The sequence below is a fragment of the Mastacembelus armatus genome, chromosome 24 (assembly GCF_900324485.2).
Source record: "Mastacembelus armatus chromosome 24, fMasArm1.2, whole genome shotgun sequence".
Taxonomy (NCBI): Eukaryota; Metazoa; Chordata; class Actinopteri; order Synbranchiformes; family Mastacembelidae; genus Mastacembelus; species Mastacembelus armatus.
Window position 1 is genome coordinate 12,333,326 of NC_046656.1, and position 18,390 is coordinate 12,351,715.

An 18,390-nucleotide genomic window follows, 5' to 3' on the forward strand; every position below is an offset into this window, starting at 1 on the left:
ATTTTTAGCAGGACACATTTTGACAAGGCAAACTGAGGACAACTGCACAGACATAAATCACAGATTTATCCTGCAGGTTTACTGTAACACAGTCCTGGCTTATTTGGACACTAGAATACAACCGTCAGGCAGGATGTAAAGTGAATAAAAAATGAAAAGCAGTGTTGTAAGAAATACAAATTTATTGATTAGCACTCACATGTCAAAAAACAAATTATGATGCAATGCAAAAACAATAGTAAAAAGTGAAGAAAACATAGTATCCAATATTGATATATTTGCAAAAAAATCACTACAGGAATAAGTATGAAAATAAGGGCTATAGGCAAACTTTAACAGGCTGATAAGATATCTTACTATAATTACATTTTCATTTCTGCAAAATCAGTTTTTTAAATCTTACACAGGAAAAAGCATTAATCTGAGAAAATATAAATCTGGTAGATGATTCTATTATTAGTTTACTTAAAACATATCCAAAAACACACTTAGCATAGATCCCTAATGTGTGAATAGTCTAACTTAAAGATTAACTTTTATGCCAACTGAAAATCTTCAAACCTCCAACTTCTCACTTCTGCTGTGATGTAGAAAAGTACACATCTTTCATCATCAATACACATCAGTACAATGAAACATTCAAGAAGAGAGAGCAGTGAAGCACCGCTCTTTGACCTGGTGTTACGTTACTCTTCAAATTATGGAAAACCACAGGACACAGGTGATTGCTTTAGTCGTTCTGGTGTCACGAGAGAAAGAGTGGTTCAAGCTCATAGCACACTTTCCCAGCCAGGTCCTCAGGGACTCTCTCAACAGAGTTATCCAAATCAACATCTGCACTCTTGCCTTCTGGACCGCGACTGTGTCCAACATGCTCCACTACTTGTGGAGTCCGGTCTCTGAGGGATGGGGATAGTTGCAATCACTGATAGGTCTAATAGGTAAGATTAAAAATATAATAAAGATGTTTTGGCAAGAAACAGCTTTATTCTACTATTTTCCTACCTTCCATCTAACACTCCGTTGCTTCTGTCTTCCATTTCTTGTTTCATCATTCCTCCAAACCTGTTGCTAAACTTTACCATACTACCTGAAAAGTGAGTATAACAGCACCATCACAAAGCAGTCACTTATTTAATTAGGTGAAAGTTAAAGTAACTAGGCCTATGTGGTTTTTAACAGGGCATTTATTGAAAGACTAAACCAAAGCAGTGAAGCTGCAGGCAGTAAAACCAAAACAATGTGCTAAAAGATGCTAACACGCTCTGCAGAATTTGTTCAGCTTTAAGCAATGTGGACCCATTATTTTAAAAAGAAATGCATAATTGCAGCAATTTGGTAAAATAAAAAAAAGTGTGTCTGCCTGTTGTTACAGCTTTACCTGCACCCTGGGATCTCCTCCTCCAAAACAGGTACCCTATAATCAGCACAAGTAGCAATACCACTAAAACACCCACCACTCCTGCGACAGCTGAAGAAGATGAGATTGCTGTAGGGATGAATATCACATAGTAGAGTTAATAAGAGATACCTGCTTTAGTCACTGAAGAAATAAAATCTTCTCGGGTCTTACCGGCTACAGTGACTTGGAGTGACTTTGAGGGAACAGAGCAGAAGGATGTTGCAGAGATGTTAACACCATAAACGCAAGAGTATTCTCCTTGGTGTTTATAATCTATCGAAGGAAATTCAAAGTATGCCAGGTAAAAGATAGAGTGGCCAATTGCTGGCTTCATTTCAGTGGTGGTCATGTTGGACTTTGTCAAGTAGAAGAAACCTCCAGGATATATGGAGTGAGTAGAGCAAGTGACAGAGAAGCTGTTGCCTTGTGTGACTGATATTCTGTCGGGGCTGTAGATCATCATTGCATGAGGGGATGTCAGGGAGATGGAGGGTTTTTCCAATTTCACTGCAGAATAAAAACAGATTACAAAGATTTCTGCAATCTTGCACAGTCCAAATTTCCAACAATTATGGAAGGACAAAATTATTTACCTACAACAGAGAGGTCTGCAATATTTCCTTGAGGATAATAGATTACTTGATTGGGTATTTTCTTTTGATATTCACAGAAGTACGACCCCTTTTGGTTGAAATCCACTTTAGGAAAGACAAAGGTTACAGCTTCATGTTCAGAGAATTTTTCCATTTTAAATGATCCTTGTGTCTTTTTCAGGATGAACGTCCCACCCGAGTGCTCTGTTACTATAGTGCAGGTGATTTCAACTCTGTCACCCCAGTTAACCTCTGTAGCAGGACTAAAAGAGATCTGGGGTTTCTGTAGAGCGCCTGAAACAGATATTAAATTGCAATTAGTTCGTAGTGTCCTGACAGTCAATGCAGCATTACTATCTCTAGATATTTGTTTTGTTTATAGATTGAAAATGAGACCTCTTACCTAAACAGATAACACTAGCATCTTCACCATGCCCACAATTGTTTTCTCCAAAGCCAGGATGTGTACAGTGTGTGAGAGCAGGCTCCTGGCCTGTACACTGCACATTATCCAGCCATATTGGACCACCACCTCTACCAAAGTGGGCACTTGTGGGAGCAGAAACTGCATGACCACAGCCAAGTTGTCTGCACACCACATCGGCATTGCTCATTCCCCATTCATCATCGCACACGGTTCCCCACATGCCTTTATAAAGAACCTCCACTCTACCGGCGCATTCGCTTGAACCGCCGACCAAGCGAAGTTGTGCTGCATATGAAAACACAAATGCAAAGGGAAGTCCATGAAACATGCATTTGTATACAATTCTAAAAGTGTATTTAGATTTTTAGGCTGTTTTTGAATTGAGTATGTGTGCATAAATAAACATATATCACATGTATATGCATGCATTTTAAAATGCAAATGAAAGTAAAAAAGTAAATAGCTTATAACAATTTTCCACGCCATATTTTTAGTTGTAGTGTATGAACAGAAAAGACCTGTTACACACATGCTGATGATACCTTATTATTTCTCTAACATGTGAGACTTTTCAACACACACATTAAAAGGCCTTACCTGCACAGACAACACCAGCATCCCGTTCATGCCCACACGTTGCCATTCTGAAACCTTTAAGGGAGCATTGCTTAAGAGATGTCATACTGTCGAAACAGGAATTCTCAGCCGACACTACCAACCCACTGCCTTGGCCAAAATTGGCACCGCCAGGAGCATTGAGAGCATGTCCACACTCCAGCAGCTCACACACCACCTGAGCTTTAGTCAGGTTCCAGTCTGCATCACACACTGTTTGCCACACCTCACCATGACGAACCTCTACTCTGCCAGAGCATTCATCCTTTCCGTTAACCAACTGGACCTCCAGACTACCTGTGAAGACAAGAAAACAAATGATCTGATTCATTTTATTGTTTCAAAAATATTAGATTAGAATAGTCAAAATATAACTCTATATCGGATGGGGTTTTTTTGGGGTGGTTTTTTTTTTGTTAATGTCAGTTTCTCACCTGTGCATAAAACACCTGCAAATGAGGTGGCGTTGCAAGTTTTGTCTCTAAATGGTCTTTGTGGGCACTGAGAAAGTGTAGACTCCATTCCATTGCATTCAATTTGCTCAATCCACACCTGCTCTCTGCTGCTGCCATACTCAGTCATGGTGGTAATCTTATGACTCCTCCCACAGTTAAGCTGTCTGCACACCACTGTGGCATCATTCGTATCCCAGGCATCACCGCACACGGTCCCCCACCGGCCTTTGTCGTAAAACTCCACTCTTCCAGCACAATGACTGGGTCCGTCAACCAATTTCACATTTCCTGGAAATAGTGAATGTTGTTATATGAATGCACATGCAGCCCACATTTGTTGGTTGGCTTGATTTTTGTACTTCCTATGATTAAAATTTTAATTATCTAAAAAAAACATTTTGATTTTTTGAATTTTAATTTTTTGTACTCACAATGGAATATTTGTGAGGGAAGGCACTAAAAACTAGTTTTTAAATAATTTCTTAGTCACATCTGTGACATTAAACACTCCCTACATTATTCAGAGCCATATGGACTTGTTGCGTCATTATTTGTAGTCTGACTGGCAGGTACACTTATAGTAGATACTATTTACAATACGTCAAACAATGATTTTATCTCTTTTTGAAAAATGGGTAGATAGGCCCAATTATTGCTAGTTTTACTTAATAATTCTTTATATAGTTAGTGAGAACAAAGTCAATTTCAGTTTAAGTTTAAGTCTTACCTGAACATTCAACAGTCGCCTCTCCAATACGATCATGAGCGTTTCTGACATATTCTCTGAATGTGCACTGAGTGAGAGAGCTCTCTCTGCCACTGCAAGTGATTTTATATCCTCTCAGATCTCCTCCTTCCCCAAATGACCCTGCGGTGTTGACAGGATCTCCACAGTTCATCTCTCTGCACACCACTGTAGCTTCATTCATCCCCCAGTTAATGTTATAAGCTGGTGACCAGTGGCTGCCATAGTAGACCTCCACCCTGCCTGAGCACTGGTCAGTCCCATTGGTCAATCTGAGGGTAGCTATAAAGGAAATTAGATAGATTCAACATTTAAGTTGATGGTGAACCTGTTTGAATAAAATATCTGGTTAATTCAAACTCTTTTGGTTGATGTGCAGTAGTGGAAAGATAAATGTAAGCATGTAAATGCATGCATGAGATGAGGTAAACAACGCGCAAAGAGGAGTGAACAACCCAGCAAAGTAAGATATGAGGTGATACCTGAACACACCACACCAGCATCTTCACCATGGCCACAGTTATTTTCTCCCATTGAAGGACGTTGGCAGTGTATAAGGGACGTCTCATTACCCAAACACCTGACATCATCCAGCCAGATGTCTCCTTGGCCTTGACCAAAGAAGGACATCAATTTGGCTGTCTGAGCTGTTCCACAGTCCATGGCTCTGCACACCACCTGAGCGTCTTTGATGTCCCACTCATCATCACACACTGTTCCCCACTGGCCATCGTGCAGAATCTCAACTCTGCCAGAGCATCGGTCAGTACCATTGACGAGCCTTAGTGGGGGATTACCTAGGGACAGGTCCAATCATGTTAAAAGATTTGACAACCAAAAATCGAAATAATTCTACATTGTTATATTTTACATAACTGTACTAAATGTAATAGTTAAATGTAATAATTTGGTTAGCAACTAGGAAATTAAGAAAATTAATTCCTATTTCCTTTAATTTTTTGCCACCCTTGCTATATCAAAAGAGAAGATTGGTTAGTTTCCAGCAAGCCACAAAAGTCTAAGTGGAAACATGTCCCTTTAAGTTAGTCTTTGCTCTTCTAGCTGAATAGTGTTGCAGTATAGCCTTATGTTTTACCTGTACATGAAAGAGAAACACCAGTGCATGTGTCTTGGTGTTGCAGTTCGCACTGGCTGATGGAGCTCACATTGCCAGAACATTTACTTGTATATCCTTCACCTGAGTTTCCCCCAAAATTGAAGCGATCTTGGGACTTTTTTGGAGTCCCACAATTGATTTCGTTACACACCACTGTAGCCTCTCTAGGTCCCCAGTTGTTATTGCAAAGGTTCCACCACTGGCCATTATGGAACACTTCGACTCTGCCAGAGCACTGGTCAGTCCCGTTGATCAACCTGACTGTATCTGGAAAGCAAGAAGTTAAAATTAGATATTGTATTTATGATGTTCAAGAAGAATACTATTTCACAAATAGCATTTTCTGATGCTGATGGTTGGGTTTGTGGATATCTGTGACACTGCATCAAGGAACAGGCTACTTTGATACTTCACCAAATGTGATACTCCCCTGCAATAAACAGAGTAAGGCATGTATTACCTGAGCACACAATGCCAGCATCTTCATTGTGGTCACAGTCGTGTTCTCCAAAACCTCTGTGTGGGCACTCAGCCAGGGATACCTCATGGCCAGTACACTCAACATCATCCAACCAAACCTGGTCATGACCTTTGCCGAAAAAGGCTTTGTACTTGACTGCGAGAGGATTCCCACAGTTCAGCTCTCGGCATGCAACAGTTGCTTCCTGCATCCCCCATCTGTCATCACAGACTGTTCCCCACTGCCCTTCATGGTAGAGTTCCACTCGACCAGAGCACCGACTTGTCCCATTTACCACACGAACTGGTTTACTGTCTTGAAAAGAATAAGTCAGGGATGTGTTGATACAGAGACTATTTAAAAGAGCAGCTAGTCTGATCATGTAAATTTCATCACAAAATTTCAGATGAAAAGGGATCGCTTACTTTTACAGAAAACAGTAGCATCAACACAGCTTTGCTTGAATTCTTCAAGACTGCACTTTGAAAGAGAGCTCTCATTTCCAAAACAGTTTGCTTTTACACCAAAAAGGTCATGTGCCTCTCCAAAATATGGCTCTGTAGACTGTGTGACAGAGGTGCCACAGTTAATCTCTCCACACACCACGTCAGCTTCTTTCTTGCCCCAGTCACTCTGGCACACTCGTTTCCAGTGGCCATTAAAGAAGACTTCCACTCTGCCATTACACCGAGTGCTTCCGTTGATCACTCTCACATATTCTGCAAATGATTCGGTTAGAAAAGTGAATAAAATTTCCAAATAGGCTATTCAAAAGCCTTGTGGAAATAACAAAAACCCTCAAAAGCACAGCTACTATGTGTTTTACAAGTTTACAAAAATCTGATTGGAAATACTATACTGCATGTGACATGACAAACACTACTGAGTAGCACCAAGGAAAATGTCGGATGCAGCTTTTTTGGAAGATGACCTATCAAGATATCAAGAAACAGTAGTTATAAAATCCACCATTATTGACATGTTAGCCTATATCTTATTTCATTTGTACAAAAACTAAAGTTAAAATGACAATTTGATATTTTATGTTTTCCCCTGTTCTATCTTCCTGCTAAGCTAAGTGGCTTTAATGCACAATACAAGTGAGCGATATCAATCTTACAAAATCTTTGCAAGAAGGCAGATGTGTATTTCCCAAAATGTCAAACTATTGTTACAGTACAATACATACATAACAGTACAAATTGAGCTGAGTGTTCCAAGTATAGCTGGTCCAGTAAAGCAAATAAGACACGTAAATGAATTCAGCCTTACCTGAACAGACAACACCAGCATCTTCAGCATGGCCACAGTTATTCTCTCCAAGGGGTCTGTGTGAGCACTTAAGGATGGAGGGTTCAAGACCAGTACACTGCACATCATCCAACCAGATATCGTCCTTTCCCTCTCCAAAGAAGGCGGATTTTTTGGCCTCAAGAACTGTCCCACAGTTTAACTCCCGACACACCACGTCAGCGCTGGCAATGCTCCAGTGATCATCACACACAGTTCCCCAGCTGTCTCTGTAGTAGACCTCGACTCTACCAGAGCAGCGTGAAGGCCCAACCAGCTGAATTTTCTCACATTCTGGAAATGAAAAATGGAAGCGCAGTAGCTGCAGGCTGTGCCGCCATGAACTCAAAAACAAAATTTTTTTTTTGATCAGTGTGTAGAAATTCAAATATCTAAAGTAAATGGGCATATGAGTTTTCAAGCATGAAATATAAAACTGACTGACCTGTAAGCAGTGATAGACCTACAAAAAAAAAAAAAAGTTTGCATTAAACTTAACAGTCCTGAACATTTTAAGCAATATTATCCACAACAGTTATTACATGTAACTCTATGGTTCCACAATAACTAACCCACAATTATCCAATGTCAACTTTGTCATACTGATCAGAAAAAGAACGATTCATTATTAATATAAAATATTTTTTCTTTTGCAGGTTCAAGAGAGTCTCAGTTCTAGTTATCTAGTTTGAGATTATGCAACCCAGCTCCACTGAAGAAGTCAAATAGACAAAACAGAAACTCACCTATTGACAAAAAAAGAGCAAAATGTAGTTTCTCGGTAGAAATGAAGATCATATTGTGTCCTCAAAGTAGGTCAAATGCTGTGAAAATGCAGTAAAAATGAAATAAAAAGATTGTTACTCGACATTAGCAGCTTGCTGTTTGGAAACCATCCACTTTTTTTGCTGCTGTCTTACCTTTTAAATCCACCAAGTCTGGGCTGCTATTAAAATCAACTCACAATTTTAATCTAAATCATTTCTGCAAAGATAGAAGGCCTACAGTGTATGTACAGATCCAGTAATTATTGTGATTAAGGGACTGTCTGGACTTGGACTGCAAACTGGACACATGTTGACATTTTGATCAATCATTAAAGACAGAGGACGAGAAGAGATTTCATTTTGTTTTACACAATATGTATATTACTATTTGAAAAAGGCATGATAACCACAGGCAAACAAACCCACATTTAACTAAACAGTGAAAAGCAGTTGTACATGATAGTAAGCAGTGATTTATGAATATAGGAAAGGATCAGCTGCAGGAAAATAATGTAGAAATGTAGATCAAAAGGAGAGTTGTTGTGAACAAATGTCAAAGGTTTAACCTGACCACTGACTGCCAGCACAAGTCCCCTCCCACCTTTACCTGTCATTCATAAGGGTCATTTTATGTTAAATTTGTAAACAGCAGAGCCATGCCCAGAGCCTGCTTCTTTAACATGCAGCAAAGACAAATCTAACAGCCTGAATAAACAGGCCACTTTGCTGTTTATTTACTGCATCGACAATCAAATTACACAGAAAATTGACAGAACCTATATTGTTAATAATCTAAACTAATCATGTCTATGTTGTGCTTTTGCAGGAACCTTTACACAATCAATACTGGGATTATTGACCAAAAATCATTTATATATCACATTTTCTTACCTGACAGAGAGGAATGATACCTTTTTCTAGTCTTCACATTAACAGAACCCACAGTTCTCAGTTGGGACCCACAGTTCTCAGTCCACTACGGTTTGTTCTGTCACAAACGCTTGACTTAACTGGTCCAGCCTTTGTGTTACATCTTATTGTCTAATGGGAATCAGGGATAGTATCCACTTCCCCTTGCCAAACTCAAGCAGTTTTGTATTTATTCATTTCCTGTCAGAGACCATGAAAAATAAGCTCCCTCACAGCAGCTCATCCTTATCACGCTATGTAAAATGCATCACTTGAAATGTTCACAACTGCACATTTGGAGCCACACATGATACTATTAAAGAATTTATCAGGACCATTTAATTACTGTTAATTACTGTTTTCCAGGAGATCTCACTATAGTAATTTTTAAAAGATTTTAAATAACAACAATCTGCATCATTTATTTATACTATATTATATCGATTATGTTTTCAATACTGATTTTAGAAGGATGGATGTTTTATTTTATTTTAGGATGCCTTTATAACAAATTGTTCAGGACAACTTTGTCTTTTTTGTTGTTTCATCAGACTCTCAAACTGCACGTGATGTTGCCCAATTTGTCTATTCAGCACTTTGGCTTGCATCTTTTTCCTCCTGTTTGGACATCAAATTTAATTTCCTAAATTTACCTCCGGTTACAGTTGCATGTCCCCACTTTATACTAACCCCATTTTTTTAAACTTCCCCTTTGCTATGAGTTCTTCAACACATTAACAAGAATAAATTCTTCTTTATATTTATTGATTAACACACGCACATTTAACAACACAGAGGCTCAAAAGTGGTGAAAACAGGACCAAATGAAGTAATCAACCTATCAGTACTCTCTATTGGTGACAGAACTAGGGAATACCGAGGTCTGGAGAGGACAGCACGTTAAGCACATATTGATGTCTGAGTAAATCATTACAGGCTTAGAGATATGCATCATTCCCTGATGGGAAATAACATTACAACTCAACTGGTTCAAGGGGACGCTATGACAACATCTGTTTGTAGAAGTAGGTTAAAAAGCTTTCATTCCATTTAGGATACACAGATACAGGTATAGAGCATTTTTAATAATAGTCACTAACACAGAACTATTGCCAGATTACAGGAGATTAAGATTAATTTGCTCTTCAGCTTCTTCAGACGCATGAATGCATTCTTTCTAGCATTAAACATAAATCATAAGTGATAGAGTTAAGTCTCAACTCTTGTTCCTGTTCAGACTGATATACTTCAAATATCTAAAGACATAAGAGTATTACTTGCACATAAAAATACTGAGGCAAATCCACTTCAAACAATGTAATCTGCTGTGATGGGCAAAATGATGTGAGTAAAGTTCTTATAAGCTTGTTGCAAACATTCAACCACAATAAAGTCAGAGGTGTAATGTAAAGTACATTTAGTTAGTCATCACATGATTTGACAATAAATTAGGATATGGTCAGAAAGACAGGAATGTTGGCAGTTTTGGTGTTGATACTATGATATCCTGCTCTTGATCTGATGCTGTTACAAATTACATAACCTGTTGCAAAATGGCACAACATTCAGGGAAGAATATCTTGTGCGGAGTATCTGTGTGTGTCCTTCATGTGTAAAAATAAAGGAATTAGTTGATCACCCATCCATGATAATTTAATAAGGGAGAGAGAGGGAGAAACAGAACATCTAGTAAGGGACGGGAGTAAGAGTTTGCCATAGTGGGTCATTCTATGTTCATTTCATAATATTGAAGACACAAATACTCACATTTCAACTAATGAGAGAACGACAATGGAGGCACAGCAGGAAAAGCACAGTAACTGCTTGTACGTGCAGAGGTTCAGGGCGTTGCCACTGAGTCACTAAAAAGCATTTCATATCTCAGATCCTCTGTTACATAAGAGCTGGATTAATAATCTTTTTTGTGTCCTCTTACAGCTCATGTGACACTAATTGTAATTGCATTGAGAGTACAAATGGTAATAATCTGTCTTCTATAATCTACATTTAAAATCCCATGAAACGCCCAAGCAAGTACTTGAGTATTGTGTTGCTATCGATTGTTCCTCTGCACCACAGAACACCAGTATTTTCCAACTTCTTAACAGTATGTCAGTCACATTTTTTGCACTGGATGACACTTTCCTTCATTGTTATGAACCTGGGCCCTGTAGTTTATTTTGAGTCAAACCTACATGCATCACTGTGATGCTGAAAATTCTGCTTACTAAAGACTACAGCACCAATTTGTTTCAGTAAGTGATTTAGAATTTTATAAAAAATGAATTTTTAAATTTTAATAAATTTTAAAAGGTGCAGCCACAGATATGGTAGATATGGTATATTCAGACAGAGGAGCTTATTATTGTTTCTGGTCTTTTCATTGGACCTTTAGAAAAAAAGAAAAACAAACAAAAAAAAAACAAACAAGAATAACACCAGACCTGTTGTTTAGTCAAACTGGTTTGAGAGTGGAACAGTAGAAGACTGTTCAGTAACAGTAACAGTGATGACAAAATCAACATGAATACTGATGATTATATCAGGTTCATTTTTTGTCTCTAATATGTTTAAGGGTTCTTAGCATTTGGTCTCATCTGCTCTGTGTTAAGCTGCAACATCAGTGTGGCCTCTGGGAAAGCTTCCTCACTGCAACTCATGCACATGCACATGCAAACACACACATACACACACACACACACACACACACACACGCACAGACACACCTAGACATAATGGCTAGGCCTCAGGTTGTTTCAGGTTGCATTAAGTGCTGCCTCTCAGGTCCCCTTCACTTAACACAGCCTTCATTAACAGCTGCTGACTGAGAGATACACACACACTAAGGCATGCACACACATGCTGCAAGTGTGTATTCAGGTGAGTTATGCTGCACCTGATAATTTCTTCCACATCCGCTACATCGCAAATTGGCCCAAACTAAATGGTTTACTGAGGCAATAGCTGCTACATAGTCTTCTAGTTTGCACAAGGTTTTTTTGCTACTGCATTTTGAAAGTGTTTGCTGTCACAGTGCGTTAAACATGAAAAAAAAAAACAAATGCATCCATTATACTGGTAAGCTGCTTCTGTGATTAAGCCTCTGTGGCCTCTTGAGAATTAGACACTTCTTGGAGACTTGAGTGAAGGTGGAATGTTATTTTAAGAGTTTTTAAAGTCAGGAGAAGTCAGTGTGAGCTGATGTTTGGCAAAATGCTGGCATCAGAGCTGGAGGATCATGGGAAAAGAGGTGATGCAGTTTTTGTCCTCGTTTTTTCAAAGGTTCCCTGGATGCACACCAGAAGTTTGATTTATGACTCAGCATCCTGGAGAGAATGGGAAAAAGAGCAAAACAGTTTGTCTCCTTATCTATTAATTTACTGTACCTGCTATTCATGAAATCAAACTGTATGTCTGAATCATTCATAACTTAGATGTGTTAGATTCTTAGTTAAAACACCAAAACATTATATACTAGATAGCTGTATATTCCTGCAAAACAATGAAACCCAGACCGAATGCTCTGAATCAGCAATATCCTGCTGGTTTACTCATAATCAGATCTCATCTAACTGAGTTATCCAATCGACCTCAAGATGAGAGACAGAAAAGAGATGTGACTGGAGGAAAATCAAATAAACACTCTTTAATGACAAATGGAAACAAGCACCACTGCAGTTCAAGTCTAATTCTAACATGATACTCAGCCTTGTATTGTCTTATCTTTGTTGATCATCTGAGCACTAGGGTGATCCCTGTCTGTTTGTTGATGTAGGATCATGATTATCTAAATTCTAATCAGAGAGGGTGGAGGAGTCAGGGCCACTGAATTGATATGTACTGACTCCCTTTAACCACAATAAACAAATGTAGGAATAAGTCATAAATCTAATGTTTCAGTGGCAGCTTTTCAAATTAAAGCTAATGTTCCAGCACTGTGAAGATTTGATCCAGCATTTAGTGTTTGAGGAAGATGGAACTGAAAGGAAACCTTAGAGGCTCTATGACTTATAAACACAGAAACTCTGTGTGTATGTGTGTTTGCGTGTGTGTCAATTCACTTACTTTCACTGTGGGTTGGGTACTAAGCCCAAGGAATGCAAACACAGTGTTGTTCTCTTTTGACTGGAAGAAGTCTTCATAGTCCTGAGGGGAAAAACAAAGAAAGAGGATGTTGAGTGTTACACAAGTTTGAAAGAAGACTGTAAACACCCTCACAAAAAGTCCTTCCACTGCTGTTTTTAATACAGTTCAGTGACATTGTGGAGTAATGTTGGATTACCCTGGCCAGTGAGAGCTATGGCACGGACAGCAGATAATCCATCCATGAAACTGGATTACGACAGGATTACACACAAGCGTGCAGTCTCAGTGGGGGCATAAACTGGCAAGCTTTAGCTGATCAAACTCCTTTACCAGTAAAGCTAGTTCAACTTGTACTAACTGCTAGACTGATGCTAGCGTGACCATAATACATGTACAGTATATAAAAACACATGCACGATCTGACCCTTAAACGTACCCTCTGCACAGCTATATTTGTGCATAAGCAAAGTAGAAGGAATACAATCAGCAAACATAAATGCAAATGAAGAGCACAGCAAGAATAGAGGTTCAAATTCAAAACAATAATAAAATGCCATCTTTGGAAATGTCCTGCAAGATTGAAATTCAACACGTGAAGGCTGATTTCTACCATACCCCGCAGTAATGATCCTCATTGAAGATCTGTGGAGGCAGTGGCTTGCCTTTCTCTGGTTGCTTTTCTCTGGGGATGTTGCGATACATCCAGAGCCTCTGTTCCTCCAGCATGGTGATGTCTATTTCCTGGAAGCTGATTCGATTGGCCTCCAAGAAACCAACCACTTCCTGCTGATGCTTTTTTACCTGGAGCGGTCCAAAGCAAACAATAAGCAAAGAAGGTGGAGATAATTTGCAAAATGATTAGGGCAGAAAAAAGATGCACATTTAAATAAATGATCTGATGTGTGTACAGTAGTTGTTTAGATAAAGTGCTATGTGTGCATGATACCATGGTGCACTGCTCAAGTAGTATGAGTGTTTAGTACGCTCCGGTAATAATGAGCAGTAAGCTGACACCCATCGAACCAGAGCAGGGTTTCTCTCACAGTCTCTCACACACACTCACTCTCACTCACGCACGCGCACGCACGCACGCACACACGCGCGCGCGCGCGCACACACACACACACACACACACACATTGAGTGTATGGGATGGGATGTATTGAGTGCTGTGTCACTCTGTTGCTAATAGTGATAGAAGGAATATTGATTATTGGAGAAGATTAGGTTTGAAATCTGAATACAGACAATCCTACAGTGAACCCTGACCCTTACAGTTTACAAGAATTCACAAGGGGCCATAGGCATTAGTAATAATTACTTATCAATAAATATATCAATTGCTAAAAAAATCAAGCTAAAAAAGCTAAAAAATACTGAATTAAGATGTTTCTTGTTTTGTATACTCAACCAACCACAGCTGTAGTCTATGGGATAGATGCAACAACTCCCTATGGTACTGTGCGATTGCAGTGTTTGTGAATTTTGCAAGGAAAAAAACAACGCAAGGATAATTTTAGAAGACAGAAACTTCCCATGCTGGACTGTAAAGAGAAATTTGACAAAGACAGTGGATGTCTAACTGTGGTCTACCTCTTTCTCCGATTAGCTCATGTACAAGGGGAAAGCATATGGGCCTATTTTATGTTTTATTCGTTTAACATTTCATTCACATATAGCTTGTCTTAATTATAGCATCCAATTGTTCAAAGTGTTTAAATCAGCCAGACATGGCTTCTCTGCTCTACATCCACTTTGTATATTTAGTTTTTATTTTTTCATCTCTATCAATTGTGGAAAACAATGCATTTTTGCTATGGTGAACCAGATTCTTCTGATATTTATGCCTAAACATTCATTAGCATCACAAAAGGCAGACTGTACAGTGTAAGACCGTGACAAAAGGGGCTAAATACTATTGTTTATCATCCAGTATCCTGCCTCTGATGGTAAGAATGAAAAATAAAGAGTCAGAATTTAATGAGGTCTTCCCTGTGTGCTTGTGTGTATGTGCGTGTGTGCCCATTAATTTTAGGGATGCTGGGGGCCACAATGGGGCTATTGTTTTACCTTTCAGACAGTAAGGGATTGTCTGTTTTAGACACTTATCCATCTGTTGTGTCTCTATAACAATGATTCTCTGTGTGTGGCAATAAAATAGCTTCATCTGTACCCCTACAGTCCACAGGAAAGTAAATTAATTACAAGAAAACTGTCTTTTAAATAAGAAAAAAGTCAGAGGTTTAAACTCTACATGGAATAACAGTTATGTCTAGTCTAAACTGTGTGTCACATTGCTGATAAATGACTCGACCTACCTCTGAGCTGAAAGGCAGACAGCATGGGTCTAAATAATGAAAGAGGTGCCCCCAGTGAAGGTGAGTGAGAGTGTGTGTCAGGGGATGGATGAGCTCAGATTTGTGTGTCTGTGTGTGTCCATGTAGGATTAAAGACACACAAACACTCAAATGACAGTGTATGCAAGCACAGTTTCAGAGCACTGTCTTGACATGTAATTTACACTTTTCATGCTGTTGATTTCCAAACCAATAATCTGCTGTTTTAAAACTGCTCATTTTGTAAGGATGCTCTAGCCATACAACCCCTGGCTTCACTCTATTACTGTCTTACTCAATCACAAGAGAGCAGTTTTTATTATACACACACACACATACACATACACACACACGCACGCACACACACGCACGCACGCACGCACGTACACGCACACACGCACGCGCGCGCACACACACACACACACACACACACACACACACACATCTATTCCACTTTAAATCAGATGAGGGATGCAGCCTCACCTCTTCACTTTATTCAATCATTTGTAACTCAATTCAGAAGCATTCAGCGTGAATTACACTCACATGAGTTCAACGCTCACATAACTGACCCAAATGGTGGACCTATTCAAGCGTGCCTGGCTGTGCTTTGTGCGTTTGTCTGTGAGAGAGAGACAAACTCTGTGTGTTTTGAATGTATGTGTCAGAGGGTTAAAAATAACTCCTTTGTAAACACTCAAAGATTGTGCTGCCCTCTTCCACCAAGACAGAGCATGATAAAATAAATATTGCTCATTTGCCCCATTACCTAAGACTTTAAGCATTCAAGCAAGAGCGTTGTTTGACGATTTTCTGCTCAAACTCAGCTGGGCACTTGCATATGGCATGTCCCTGTTGTTTCCCAAGAAGAGCTACAAGTCTAGGGCTGTAACTAAACTAATTTCAATTGTTATATTACTTTGTGACAAGCAAATCCTTACGTTCAAGAAGCTGACACAAGAGAATGTTTATTGACTTAGATGATTAGATTAACAAAATAGATGGGAACTAATTTTCTGGCAGTTAATCATTTCAGCACTACACAACACGCAGCATACGACCTTCTGTAAGTTCTCTAACATTAATCAGTCTTATGTATTTAGATAAGGCCCAGATGCCGCTTATCTTTATCAACCCTTCCCTAATTTTACTCAGGGTGAACAATTTGAAAGGAATGTATCACATAGGTTCAGTGATACAGCTGTTCTTGAGAGATCCATTGCTATTTAACACATAAGAATAAAGCTACTCCCAAAAAAAAGGAAAAAGCCATTGCTTATAATGGGTACATCTATATTTTCTCCTGATGACTGCTTCAATACAAGACCAAATGCCTGAGATTAAAACAATCTCTCTGAAGCTTGAATCTTTAATTTTTTCTGGTAAATATCAGAATTTCCATCACAGAATCTATGAATTACAGAATTAAACTGTGCCAAATCTTGATATGATTGCAATTTCTGATTTCTTAGTCAATATATGCAGATATAACCTAGATAATGCAAAGGGACCATATATGCCATTGTTTGCACTTCCAACCTGTAACAGCAGGTAGAAGTTTTACAGGAATTTGCAATGTGTTCACCTTCTCCAATGTTAAAGCCCAGCTGGACTAATACCAACTGGAATATTTAATAAGTCCTTCATGTGAAATGGAAATTCAACAGGCTGAACCGACACATTGTCACCACCACCACAGAATAAACCTACTTTACAAAACGTGCGTCTTAGTTAATATGAAGCCTTCCTACCTGTCTGAATGATGCTCATTGCTGCACTGCTTGTGAACAGAGTGGAGTAGCAGACGGGCGAACCTGTTACATAATTGCGAAAAAACACTACTCGCCTGTTTAGATTCACACATGACAGTTCGGACACCTGCCCTGTGCGCTGGTGGCCCAGTCTGCTAACACATCTGAGTGAGTGCGATAGATAGGTACTCACCGCGACAGAGCCAGTTGAGGAGGCGATGTAAACCCTGATGACCATTTTAATCCCAAATTATTGTGACAGTCGACAACAAATTGTTTGGAGGGAGCGAGTCCCGTTTATTTGCCCAAATTAAGACTAACGAATTAAAACTACCTGCGCTTTAGATGAGAAAAGACAAGCGTCTCCAGTATTTAAACTGAGCCATGACAATAAAACAGCGTGCACTTCTAATAGGGCGCTCAGCTGATCTCCTCACTGTGGTACAAAACACAGGACTTCCGGTTAGAGCTTTCAAAATAATACAACACAGTCGTGCACGTGATATTTGCTGCTCTAGTGGGCAATAAGACCACGTGTTTAAAGCCTGAATCAAATTTGACATCCAAATTATTGCATCAAGTCAACACTCGATCTTGCTCTCTCCAATTAAGAGTTTAACTAATGTTCTGAAGAAAGTACTTTTCTATATCATTTATTGTAGTTTCAATTAAACAAGCAGTATGTTTATTTTGAGAGGAATATTATTTCCTACAGCTGATTTATTCCCGGCATCTTGACGCAGGTAACCTCCCTAGCTTGTTTCAGCTCGCTGCGTTGTGGAGGAATATTGGACAAGAGGAAGAAGCAGTTCTCCATTAGAAAGGGACTAAATAAACTTTGTGTATACACAGATAAGCATCAGCACATGTTGCATTCTGCAGCAGCTGTAAATTTGTAGTAAAAAAAACAAACATTATATGCTACATATCAGATGGTCACATATATGCGCTACATTATATGAATCTCAAGCAAATGTTTAATTTGCCAATAGATATTATGGTATTCCATACAGCCTCCATTATTTAAAGAAGAAGCTTCTAGTTTTTTTTTTAATTTTTAATGTCTTCTTTTTTAAAATATGCTATACAAATAAATTAGCTTATATTCCATTCGGTATGTTATTATTTCTTCTTAAAAATATAGTTTTGTTTGTTTGTTTTTTAGACTATAACAGAAAAGTCTAAACGTACATATCAGGAGCGATTTTAGACCTTTTTAGGGGTGCTCAAGCACCACTAAAAATGATAATAAAAATGAATCAGTAGGCCTATGAATAACTAATGTCAGATTTCACAAACACATTGTTTCACCACACACAAGATTAAGTTTACAAGTTGAAAATACAGTTGCTGAGTGTTCTGAGTAAACATTGGGTCTTTATTACTGTGACTTAGAAAGTGTGTGGTCACAGTACCATGGCATTGTCAAACATTAGCC

The 18,390-nt window shown here is 38.9% G+C and overlaps 2 protein-coding genes across 3 annotated transcripts; both read right to left on the reverse strand.

Moving 5' to 3' along the window:
• Positions 1-167: 167 nt before the first annotated feature.
• On the reverse strand, positions 168-8,921 carry LOC113137196 (scavenger receptor cysteine-rich type 1 protein M130-like). 2 transcript variants are annotated; one of them, XM_026318675.1, is made up of 17 exons: positions 8,763-8,921; positions 7,851-7,928; positions 7,550-7,567; positions 7,087-7,398; positions 6,240-6,533; positions 5,815-6,129; positions 5,334-5,621; positions 4,720-5,034; positions 4,220-4,519; positions 3,472-3,780; positions 3,020-3,334; positions 2,399-2,707; positions 1,996-2,289; positions 1,574-1,909; positions 1,382-1,489; positions 1,006-1,090; positions 168-899 (listed from the first exon to the last, which is right to left on the reverse strand). In XM_026318675.1, exons 2-17 carry the CDS (start codon positions 7,900-7,902, stop codon positions 746-748), a joined length of 3,804 nt encoding a protein of 1,267 aa, XP_026174460.1. In that variant the 5' UTR covers positions 7,903-7,928; positions 8,763-8,921; the 3' UTR covers positions 168-745. The 2 variants fall into 2 exon arrangements, with proteins under 2 accessions (XP_026174460.1, XP_026174461.1); XM_026318676.2 differs by lacking the exon at positions 8,763-8,921 and adding an exon at positions 8,025-8,189.
• A 2,363-nt stretch (positions 8,922-11,284) lies between these two features.
• sh3bgrl2 (SH3 domain binding glutamate-rich protein like 2) lies at positions 11,285-17,395 on the reverse strand. The gene is made up of 4 exons (XM_026319412.1): positions 17,146-17,395; positions 13,482-13,667; positions 12,846-12,926; positions 11,285-12,106 (listed from the first exon to the last, which is right to left on the reverse strand). Exons 1-4 carry the CDS (start codon positions 17,188-17,190, stop codon positions 12,092-12,094), a joined length of 327 nt encoding a protein of 108 aa, XP_026175197.1. The 5' UTR covers positions 17,191-17,395; the 3' UTR covers positions 11,285-12,091.
• Positions 17,396-18,390: the final 995 nt, after the last annotated feature.